Here is a 12,486-nt window from a genome sequence, read left to right on the forward strand (position 1 = left end):
GCTTACCTGTAGGTGCTGGAAATATCTCCTTAACCTCCACGGTTTAGGAGATATTTACAATAGAGATGTGCGCCGATGTCTATGGTGCATGCGCCGTAGAGAACGGCGCAGGCGCACTTTATCAACGGTGCTGTGACTGGCGGCTCCCGCGTGCACGCGGGAGTGACCTCATAACAGCTCCAGCCAATCACAGCGCTGAAGCCGTGATACCCGGAAGTAACGCCGAGACGGCTGGTGCTGTGTCGGGCACCGCAGCCGGGGCTTTGAACCCAGGTAAGTATTACACAATGAGCTAGTATGCATACTAGCTCATTATGCCTTTGTCTTGCAGGTGTTAGTTTTTTTTTTTAAGTGGGTTTACAACCACTTTAACCACTTAACCCCCGGACCATATTGCTGGTCAAAGACCAGAGCACTTTTTGCGATTCGGCACTGTGTCGCTTTAACTGACAATTGCGCGGTCGTGCGACGTGGCTCCCAAAAAAAATTGGCGTCCTTTTTTACCCACAAATAGAGCTTTCTTTTGGTGGTATTTGATCACCTCTGCGGTTTTTAGTTTTTGCGCTATAAACAAAAATAGAGCGACAATTTTGAAAACAATTTATATTTTTTACTTTTTGCTATAATAAATATCCCCCAAACATATATAAAAAAACAACTATTTTTTTTCTCAGTTTAGGCCGATACAAATTCTTCTACATATTTTTCGTAAAAATAAATAAAAAATAAATCGCAATAAGCGTTTATTGATTGGTTTGCGCAAAAGTTATAGCGTTTACAAAATAGGGGGCATTTTTATGGCATTTTTATTAATATTTTTTTTTTTTACTAGTAATGGCGGCGATCAGCGATTTATTTTCGGTACTACGACATTATGGCGGACACTTTTAACACATTTTTGGGACCATTGGCATTTTTATAGCGATCAGTGCTATAAAAATGCATTGGATTACTATAAAAATGCCACTGGCAGTGAAGGGGTCAACACTAGGGGGCGGGGAAGGGGTTAAGTATGTTCCCTGGGTGTGTTCTAACTGTAGGGGGGTGGCCTCACTAGGGGAAATGACTGACCTTCTGTCCATACATTGTATGAACAGAAGATCAGCATTTCTCTCCCTGACAGGACCGAGAGCTGTGTGGTTACACACACAGCTCCCGGTCCCCGCTCCTAGTGGCCTGCGCGAGAGCCGACGTATAGCTACGGGCTCTCGCGCAGGGGAGCCGACCCGCCGCCGTATAACTGCGGTGGCTGGTCAGCAAGTAGTTAATTAAAAATTCACAACATGCTGGCTACATTTCCTTCACAGTAAAGAATATCTTTGGAATCTGAAGATTAAAGAAGTTGTAAAGGCAGAAGTTTTTTAAGCTTAATGCATTATTTGCATTAAGATAAAAAACCTTCTGCGTGCAGCAGCCCCCCCTAATACTTACCTGAGCCCCATCTCTATCCAGCAATGTCCACAAAACGTCCAAGCCGTCTGGGACACTCCTCCTGATTGGCTGAGACATAGCAGTGGTGCTATTGTCAATCAAAAGTCAGTCAGCCAATCAGGGGAGAGAGGGGACGGGGCCAGTTCAGGGCTCTGTGTCTGAATGGATACAGGGAGCTGAGCGGCTCCGGTGCCACCATAGGAAGCTGCTGACTGTGGTGGCACTCAATAGGAGGGAGGGGCCAGAAGCAGCAAAGAGGGACCTGATAAGAGGAGGATGTTGGCTGCACAGAGGAGACAAGTATAACATGTTTGTTATTTAAAAAAAAAAACTAGCTTTACAATCACTTTAACTACTAGCCGACCAGCCACCGTCATTATAAGGTGGCAGGTCGGCTCTCCTGGGCGAGAGCCCGTAGCTATACGGCGGCTCTTTGAGTGGCCACTAGGGGCGCGTGCGCGCCCCCCGCTCGCCCCCGACTCCCGTGCGTGTGCCCGGCGGACTCGATCGCCGCCGGGCACCCGCGATTGCTCGTTACAGAGCGGGGACCGGGAGCTGTGTGTGTAAACACACAGCTCCCGGTCCTGTCAGGGGGGGAAATGCTGATCTTCTGTTCATACAATGTATGAACAGAGGATCAGTGTTTCCCCTAGTGAGGCCACCCCCCCCCCCACAGAAAGAACACACCCAGGGACATACTTAACCCCTTCCCTGCCCCCTAGTGTTAACCCCTTCACTGCCAGTGGCATTTTTATAGTAATCCAATGCATTTTTATAGCACTGATCGCTATAAAAATGCCAATGGTCCCAAAAATGTGTCAAAAGTGTCCGCCATAATGTCGCAATACCGAAAAAAAAAAATCGCTGATCGCCGCCATTACTAGTAAAAAAAAATATATTAATAAAAATGCCCCCTATTTTGTAAACGCTATAACTTTTGCGCAAACCAATCAATAAACGCTTATTGCAATTTTTTTTTTACGAAAAATATGTAGAAGAAAACGTATCGTCCTAAACTGAGGAAAAAAAATGTTTTTTTATATATTTTTGGGGGATATTTAATATAACAAAAAGTAAAAAATATTCATTTTTTTTTCAAAATTGTCGCTCTATTTTTGTTTATAGCGCAAAAAATAAAAACCACAGAGGTGATCAAATACCACCAAAAGAAAGCTCTATTTGTGGGGAAAAAAGGACGCCAATTTTGTTTGGGAGCCACGTCGCACGACCGCGCAATTGTCAGTTAAAGCGGCGCAGTGCCGAATCGCAAAAAGTGCTCTGGTCTTTGGACAGCAATATGGTCCGGGGGTTAAGTGGTTAAGTTGCTCTTATACATTAAACCAAAATAAACATCCTTTGCTGATGACACGCAGCTCATAAAGAGGATACATAGCACAGCCTGAGATATAGGAAGCCACTGACTGAAAATTGCATTGACATGGACTTTGGGGTCAGAATGTCGCGATTCACGAGGACTGATTTTCAGACCCAATGATTGAACTATTTTCTCTATTTTCTCTTTCTCCCTAAAAGAAAAGAGCAGATATAAGAGTTACACAAGAAGATACAATAGTATGTACAGACATTTTCACCTAGAAATACTTTGTCCATCACTGACCTCTTCACGACAGCATCATACAGACTCCATATGTTATCCAATATAAGCTGCACAAATAAAGGTTTCTTCCCCTTGCTCTGTAAACGAGGAAATTAACAGAATTGAAAAAAAAAGAAAAGTAAGGTGGATTTTAATAAAATACTTATTTTTAGTTACTAGAGCAAATTATATTAACCTCATTTCACCCACGTAATGCATATGTTCCGTGGCAAAGAGGGTGGGTTTTACCATCCACATGCTGCATATACACATCCATGGACGTCCAAGGTTTTTGTGCTCACTGCGCATGCTCCCAGCACAGTGACCAAGCGGTCATAGCCAGATCCTGGTCTCTAGTAATTATCAGGAGCCAGTCTTTCCAGCTCCCCAGACTTAAAGTGGTTGTAAACCCTTAGAGCCCTTTCACACTGGTGCGTTTTTGCAGCGTTTTTGCCGCGTTTTCGCAGTAAAAATAGCGCTATTAAAACGCTCCAAAAACACCCCTCTCCATTGAAATGAATTGAAAACGCTGTAAAAACGCGGTAAAACGTGGTAAGATCACAGTGTTTTACCGCTATTTTAACGCTCCGCTATAGGCGGTTTTGGTGTGAAAGGGCTCTTACAGATCACTTTTACCTACAGGTAAGCCTAGATTAAGGCTTACCTGTAGGTGCAAGAAATATCTCCTTAACCTACGTGGTTAAGGAGATATTTCCAAGATGGCACTGATGTCTACGGCGCATGAGCCGTACACAACGGCGCGCAGGCGTACTGAGCGTGCCGCTACTAACAGCGATCATGCGCATGCACGGGAGTGACGTCATCGCTGCGCCGGCCAGTCACAGCGCCGGAGCAGCAATACCCGGAAGTCACTCTGGGTATCATTAGCGGCAACAGAGGAGGTGTCCGAGGACCGCTGCGGGGGCTTCGTTTTCAGGTAAGTCATTCATAATGCGCTAGTATGCTATGCTATTTTTTTTTTTTTTAAGAGAGGGTTTTACTTCCTCTTTAAAGACCCAGATAAAGGGATTCCAGGGCTGGGTGGGGCGTAGTTAAAGCAAATCTGTTCTTTGCCATGCAGGACAAATCAACATGTACACTATATTACCCCCATGTTGTAAAGCGCTGCAAAAACTGTTGGCACTATATAAATCCTGTATAATAATAATATTACCAAAAGTATTGGGACACCTGCCTTTACACGCACATGAAATTTAATGGCATCCCAGTCTTAGTCCGTATTGTTTTTGAAAAATGATGAACAAAGCGCGGTGACGTACAACACATACGACGGCACTCTGAAGGGGAAATTCTATTCGCCTTTGGGCTGCTTTTACCTGATTCCGTGTTAGTAAAAGACAATTCGCGCTTTTTTTGTCTGTTACAGCGTGATGAATGTGCTTACTCCATTATGAACGGTAGTTACACCAGAACGAGCGCTCCCGTCTCATAACTTGCTTCTGGGCATGCGCGGGTTTAAACGTCATTTTAGCCCACACACGATCATTTTTTACAACCCGAAAAACTACATTTTTAAAAACGTTAAAAAAAATGCAGCATGTTGGAATTGATTTTTTGTCGTTTTTCAGAAGCCGAAAAACGATGTGAAGCCCACCCACACAATCATTTGAAATGACGTTTTTCAAAAACAACGTTTTTTTCATGCTGAAAAATGATCGTGTGTACGCGGCATAAGTGTTCTGCAGTCATTTCTTATGCAGATCTTTGCTGCATGTATACAAAAGAAGCCAAATTAAATGTGTTTTTAGAGGAGGAATCTCTCTTAGGCTCCATTCACACCTGAGCGACAAAACGCCTGAAGCGCGACGCTCATATACGCTGGAGGGGAGAAATAACACTAATCTCTATGGAGATGGTTCACATCTCCACGCCGATCGCGTGAAGCTCAAAAAAGTCCCGGACCCTTTTTTGTCGCGCGTATTCAGGCGGCTTCGGCGTTCGTCGTAGCCGACAATTACCTGTAAAAAAAGATTGGGTTAAAAGTGACGCGTTTTGTCGCGGCAAATCGCGGTACAAAACGCCGCAATTTGTCGTGGCAAATCGCGGTACAAAACGCCGCGCTAAGGGAATGCAGCCTTAGGGACATGAGAAAGAAAACACAAGTCCTCCTATATACAGTCTTTGTTCAGTACTGTTTGCCATACACAGATCTAGGCTTGGGCTGCAGGCCACATCAATGAGAAATCTCCATGGAAAACATTAGCTCTGCTATTTTTACCAGAATGGTGACAAAGGTCATTTACAGGAGTCATCAATCACCACAAATTTAGCTTGCAGCTTATATTAACACTGGTTGCCACTCTAAGAAACCATTAGTGTAAAAAGAAAAAATACTAAATACAGCATTTCATTCACACAAACATCAAAAGGGAAAGCCTTAAAAGAAGTTCAATTATAGAGACATTCTTCATTTAAAGATATAATCTTAATAATCCAGGAGAAAAAAAATAAGTACTAACATGCAAAGAGCACTGTATAAACATACACATAAATAGGGTCTGGAAAGATTGATGGTTCAGGGAAAAAAAACAAGACAAAACAACTTGGTTTAAGGCAATGCAAAAATCTAATTTTTCCTTAGGCTCCATGCACACTGGGCTTAAAGCGGAGGTTCACCCTCAAACTGAACTTTATAGCAATCATTTCTGCAGCCTCAATATATGCCTCTATCCAGGGCCGGATTTGCTCTCCCTGCCGCCCCAAGGCCAGGTTCCACAATGCACCCCCTCCCCGCCAACCGACCCCCCCCCCCCAATCAACCGAGAATGGCAACTGGAGGGGACAGGGGCGGCACGGTTAGTTCAAATATTTGTTTCTTTTTTTTTTACTTTTTTATCCCTTTTTCTCTTTTTTTTTTTTATTTGTAGCTTGTTGTTTACTTTTTTATTTTTGTGTAATTTTCTTATTATTCTGAATATTATTTTCCTTATTCTTTACTTTTTAATTACTTTTTTAATTTAATTATTATTTTTTATCATTTTTTTTTTCACTTAACTTTATTGCTATCACACAGGAGAAAACAATTCCCTGTGTGATGGCAATTGGAGGTGACAGGTTTTCTTTATTGACCCTGTCACCTCCAAAACAGAAGTCCTAGCACTGTGCTAGAACTCCTGTCACAGCTGAGATGGGAAGAGCACAGCTCACCCCTCTCACTGTGTACATCGGTGGCAGGGGGGGGAGGACAAAGGAGTCCCGAAGGCAGAGCAAGGTATGTGGGGGGAGGGGAGGACAGACAGCAACACACATTTGACAAGTGATTTTGGCGACATTGCCGCAATCACTTAACGAGCGAGCGGATTCCCCCACTTAATTCTCCCACACAGCAACTTACCGCCCTCAACTGTATGTTACGGCCGTCGGGGGACTCCATGCCACTGCCGCCCCTTGGCACCCTGCCGCCCCGAGGCCTGGCCTCGGTGGCCTTGTGGGAAATGCGGGCCTGCCTCTAGCGTTGTCTTTTTTTTTTCAGATGTGAACCCTTACCTGTCTCCAGCCTCACTTCCGAGTCTTCTTCCCTGCGGGGAGTGGCCGTGTCGCTCCTTTTCCCCGACTTTGTACAAAGTTTAGATGAGTTTAGGAGAGTTTTACGTTTTTTTCTGCCAGTGAGCTCCAATCAGAAAACGCGAATGAGAAGGTTTTTTTTTTCCTGCCTCTAAACGTTGTTCTCAAAAATATGCCTGTAAACGTCCTAATGTGTATGGACACAAAGGGTAACATTGAGTTCCTTCTACAGGCAGAACACAAAACTCCTGTAGAAGCAACGTTTTTTATTCCAGTGTGCATGGAGCCTTAACATTGAAACCTGTACCTGAAGCGTGCCGAACTGAAAACAAACTATCACTTATGCCTTGTACACACGGTCGGACTTTTGACCGCGCAAAAGTCCGCCGTCAGTAAGAAAGAGAACAGGTTCTCGATTTAAGATCCGTCGGACTTCTGACAAAAAAGTCAGATGGAGGCTACGCACGGTCGGACTTTCCGATAAAAAAAGCCAGTCTGACTTTTTCTCGGAAAGTCCGGCCGTGTGTACATGGCATAAGGCCAGGAATATTTTTCACCATACCCAAAATAACCTTGAATCCTATTATTTCCCTTAGGCTCGGTTTCCACTAGTGCGGCTTGTCATGCGACTTGGGACTGCAAAGTCGCATGACAAGTCGCACTCCATGATTTCCAATGAGTACCATTCATATCTGTGCGACTTCAAGTCGCAGCGACTTCAAAGTAGACCCTGCACTACTTTGGTCCCACTTTGAAGCGACTTGAGGTCCCATAGACCTCAAGAATATACAGGCATTGCTTCAAGTCACATCAAAATCCTGGCAAAGAAAGGAGGCAAAACCGGGCGACTTTAGGGTTGCAATAGTGAAAACAGAGCCTTAAAGTGGTATTACCTCCTTCATGACCAGAGCATTTTTTGCTATTCAGCACTTTGATACTTTAACTGGCAATTGCGCAGTCATGCAATGTGGTACGCAAATTAAATTGATAAAAAAAAATTCACACAAATAGGAGGTTTCTTTTGGTAGTATTGCATCCCTAATGGGTTCTTGTGTTTTGTTATTACATAAATAAAAAAAATAAAAAAAAGACAGAAAGGTTTAAAAAAAATTATATATTTTCTACTTCCTTTTTACGTTATAAAACATATCCAATAAAATCAAATTTCTTCATGATTTTAGGCCAAAATGTATTCTGCTACATGTCTTTGGTAAACATAAAAATCCCAAGAAGTGAATATTAATTGGTTTGTGTGAAAGTTATATCATCTACAAACTATCGTATTAAAGGGTCACTAAAGGGAAAAAAAAATTCTGCTGAAATTACTGTTTACAGGGTATAGAGACATAAAAGTTAACGGATTTCTTTTAAAAATGATTAAAAATTGATTAAATTCAATCATATAATGTGCCTACAGTTTCACTTTCGTTTTTAAACTGGTTTCATGTTTATGTGAAGTAAAGAGAAACACAGAACAAAAACAAACAAATCCAGGGCAGTGTTTTGTTTTTAAAATGAATCTGATTGGTTCTGTTAAGTTTTAGACACACAGTAATGACAGCTTAGACCACCGTGAAAAGCTCCCAGTATGATGGTTATAAGGAAACAGGCAACCAGGAAGTGTGGAGATCACAGCAGTTTTACAGCAACATCAAAGCAAAAATGAGCAATAAGGACATGAAACCAGTATTGCAGTAAGGTAAAGGAAGCAATTTAGCTAAAAAAAAAAAAAAAAAATCCTTTAGTGATCCTTTAAGGCCTCTTGCACACGATTCTCCTGTTTGATCATCTATTTTATCAGCTGTTCTTTTTTCTTTTGTATGTATTTGCGCAGCAACTACCGAACGAATGGATTCCATCCGGAACTTTCGAACTCTTACTAAGGCATTGAGGGCCTTGAGGTCCAAGATTGGACAGACTCTGTCCTTCTTTGGGAGCACAAACAGATTCGAATAGAATCCCTGAAACCTGAAACCTTTCCTGAGGGAAAGACTCTGTTTGGTGGACAGGAAAGAAACTCGATCTTTTTTTTGTTTACAAACGGTTTATTGAAAAATAAGTCTCGATACAGTTTAAACTCACATTAGCAAGGAGTACAAAAATATATACATAAGCAGTGAACATCAGTGCAGAACATGCATAGCAGTTGTACGAGAGACAAAAACAAGTTATGGTTTGTATAAAGGGCTACTTGGCAGAATAATACAATAATGTAAGAGCTTAATGAATTAGTTAAATGGCAAGGAGATGGAAAAAAAAAAAAAAAGTGACCTCATATCTTAATTCAATGAATCAACAGAGATAGGTCCCACGGCTTCCATTTCTGGTCGTATATGTTCATAGTATCATATAGAGCAGAGGTGGGCAAACTACGGCCCGCGGGCCGTATACGGCCCGGCGGACCTTTTAATCCGGCCCCCGGGCGGATCGCTAGAAATCTGAATTTGAAGTCTGAATTTGCAGCCGAAAGAATTGCGGGTGTTAGCCGCACCTCTTTCCCGCCCCCCGCTGGTGCAGCCGAAGAAACCTGTGGGTGTTAGCCGCGCCTCCTTTCCCGCCCCCCACTGATTCAGCCGAAGAAGCCATTGGAGCTGGCCACGCTTCCTTTCCCGCCCCCCGCTGACGGCATTCCCAGCCGCCCGTCACCACGTGGAGTGAGTGTCCCCGAATTCAAAAAAGTCCCCCAATTCCCGCCAAGTAATGACCCGGTCCCAACTCCTCACCTCACACTGTGCACACTGCACAGGCTGCTGTAGGAGACCCGAGACGGCCGAGGACTGCAGGCAGCAAAACACTGACAGGACAGAGATTTCATCATCATCAGGTACTTGCTTGTGGGGATGCTGGCAGCAATTGATGGCACACTGGCAGCAATTGATGGCACACTGGTGGCACACTGACAGCAATTGATGGCACACTGGCAGCAATTGATGGCACACTGGCAGCAATTGATGGCACACTGGTGGCACACTGGCAGCAATTGATGGCACACTGGCAGCAATTGATGGCACACTGGCAGCAATTGATGGCACACTGGCAGCAATTGATGGCACACTGGCAGCAATTGATGGCACACTGGTGGCACACTGGCAGCAATTGATGGCACACTGGCAGCAATTGATGGCACACTGGCAGCAATTGATGGCACACTGGCAGCAATTGATGGCACACTGGTTTATGTATGTCTTAGTGATTGATTAACATCACAACTTCATTGATTTGAAATTGATACCCTTATTTTTTGTATGATTTTTGCTTTTGCTCATCACTGCCACACACATGAAGCCATGCATTGCACGTGTGTGGCAGTAATGAGCAAAACTAAAAATCATACAAAAAAAAAAAAAGCTATCAATGAAGTTGTGATGTGAATCAATCACTAAGACAATAAGACATACATAAACCATAATTTATGACACGGCATACATTGTCGTTTGGCAGGACTTTATGGGGACAATGTCTGCAGTCTCTGATCCTCTCTAGTATCATGTCTGCAGTCTCTGATCCTCTCTGGTATCATGTGCGCAGTCTCTGATCCTCTCTGGTATCATGTGCGCAGTCTCTGATCCTCTCTGGTATCATGTGCGCAGTCTCTGATCCTCTCTGGTATCATGTGCGCAGTCTCTGATCCTCTCTGGTATCATGTGCGCAGTCTCTGATCCTCTCTGGTATCATGTGCGCAGTCTCTGATCCTCTCTGGTATCATGTGCGCAGTCTCTGATCCTCTCTGGAAATTTTCACTAATATGAGTCACAAATAGTGAAAAATGTTCATTGTTTTGGGAAATTTTGTTTAATAAATTAAAAAATGTTTCTTGTAAGGCAACCTCACTTTTTCATTGTTTAACTATAACAAGTACTTGTACCAGTTGTCCAACAATGATATTTACTGCTTTTTATAAAGAAATACAATTGATTTTATGCAGTATTGAGTTTAGCCTTTTGGCCCGGCCCTCCAAAATATTTTTAGTTTCTCATGTGGCCCCATCGAAAAAATAATTGCCCACCCCTGATATAGAGTGTGATGTATGCATTCTGCTAGTTTGATGGATAACATACGATCCATAATTTGGGGCCAAGGTACAGTGGCGGAACGCCAGTTGAGAGCTATCGCCCAGTGTATTGATGTGAGCAAGGTGTGTATTAGCCTGGTGTGGGCTATAGGGATGTCGGGGATAGGATAAAAAAGGAGACACATTTTAGGTGTAAGTTCTATTCTTCTACCCGTTATCCGTTCTATTTAGTATTTTGATACTGACTTGTTGCCATGTATTTTTGAGGTGTGTACATTCCCAGAAGGTGTGGATAAGGGAACCCTGTACTGGGCAACCTCTAAAGCAGAGGGGAGAGGTTGCAGGATAGAATGAATTAATTCTGTCAGGGGTGAGGTATCACCTATATTGGAGTTTAATAGCAGATTCCCTAATAGAGGCTGTCTTGGTGCATTTTCGTAGGTTATTTGTCATGCTGTCCCATTGTTCAGTGGAGAAGGATTCATCTAGATCTGATTCCCATTGTAGCATTTGGCGTGTTTTGTCTGGTAAGTTGTGTTCATTTAGGGTTCTATATAATCTAGATATCAAGCCCCTGTCTCGGGGTGAAGTAAGACAAATTCGTTCAAAAATCGTGAAGGGGGTTTGGAGGGAGAGAGAGAAGTTTTTTTGATAGATTAGTTTGATATCATTGTAGTCTGAGAGTTCAGTATCTTTAAGTTTATACTCTGTTTGCAGATCTAAAAATGTGCGAAAGGTATTATTTTTAGTGAAAGCTTTTAAGTTAGAAAGATTGAGGAGTTTCCAAACAGAATATTGGTTGGAGTTTAGGGGGGGGGGTAAAAAGAGGGGGTAAAAAGAGGGTCCCCTAAGAAGGAAGGTAGGGGAGGGATCTCTGAGGAGATGTTAAACTTATGTTTATGTCTGTGCCATAATAGTAGGTCTTGATGTACTACTTTATTAAGTTGGCTCATTCTTTGAGTTTTAATAGATTTGGACCATAGGAGGCCTTGGAGGTGGAACAGTAGGACAGATTGTTCCTCAAATTCTAGCCAAGGGATATGACTGGAAGGTGCATACCATTGTGCGAGTTGTGTATATCTGGCTGAAAGGTAGTATAGCCACAAGTTGGGCATACTCAACCCTCCCTTCGACTGAGGTCTATACATCAGTGCATATCCAAATCTAGATTTTTTATTTTGCCATATGAACTTGTTTATATCTCTTTGTATAGAATCTAGGGTACTTGTAGGGACCTGGATAGGGAGAGCTCTAAAGAAGAAAAGTAGTTTTGGAAGTATGACCATTTTAGTAGCAACTATCCTACCCATAAAGGACATATGGAATGCTGACCATGATTTCAGTAAATCTCTAATGTTTTGGAGTAATCCAGGGTAGTTTTTGTGGTATAGGGACTTGTAGGACGGGGTGATATGGATGCCTAAATAGCGGAAGGAATCTGAACTCCATTGAAATGAAAATTTCTCCTTTAATATGGCAGTCAGGTCCGGGGGGCAGTTAACTGGGAGGGCAGAACATTTAGATACGTTTCATGACCTCTCAGGGTTAGGCATAAATTTATCTAAAGTCTCGATTAGGTTCGGTAGCGAAAGTAAAGGGTCAGTGAGAAACAGGAGGACGTCGTCTGCGTATAGACTTAGTTTAAAGTCTTTCAAACCTTTTGTGTACCCTTTGATGTTGGTATTATTACGGATGGCGCAAGCAAGGGGCTCAATAGCAAGAGCAAACAGAAGAGGGAATAAGGGGCAGCCCTGTCTTGTGCCCCTGCCCAATGGGAAAAATTCAGAGTTATGGCCGGGGAGTTTAATACGAGTATGTGGGTCCTGGTATAAGGCTTTAAAACCATGTAGAAATTTGTCTCGTATGCCCTATCTAGGGAGTAGCGAGTCTAAGTAGGACCAACTGACGCTATCAAAAGCTT

At 42.9% G+C, this 12,486-nt stretch overlaps 1 protein-coding gene across 1 annotated transcript in view; it reads right to left on the reverse strand.

Moving 5' to 3' along the window:
- Positions 1-12,486, reverse strand: part of EFL1 (elongation factor like GTPase 1) — a 623,792-nt gene that overhangs the window by 507,179 nt on the left and 104,127 nt on the right. Inside the window, exons 9-10 of the mRNA XM_040342558.1 lie at positions 3,050-3,126; positions 2,821-2,957 (exon numbers count right to left, since the gene is read on the reverse strand). Coding sequence (XP_040198492.1) covers positions 2,821-2,957; positions 3,050-3,126 — 214 coding nt within the window. The remainder of the gene's footprint in view (positions 1-2,820; positions 2,958-3,049; positions 3,127-12,486) is intronic.

Source organism: Rana temporaria, chromosome 3 (assembly GCF_905171775.1).
Source record: "Rana temporaria chromosome 3, aRanTem1.1, whole genome shotgun sequence".
Classification (NCBI taxonomy): Eukaryota; Metazoa; Chordata; class Amphibia; order Anura; family Ranidae; genus Rana; species Rana temporaria.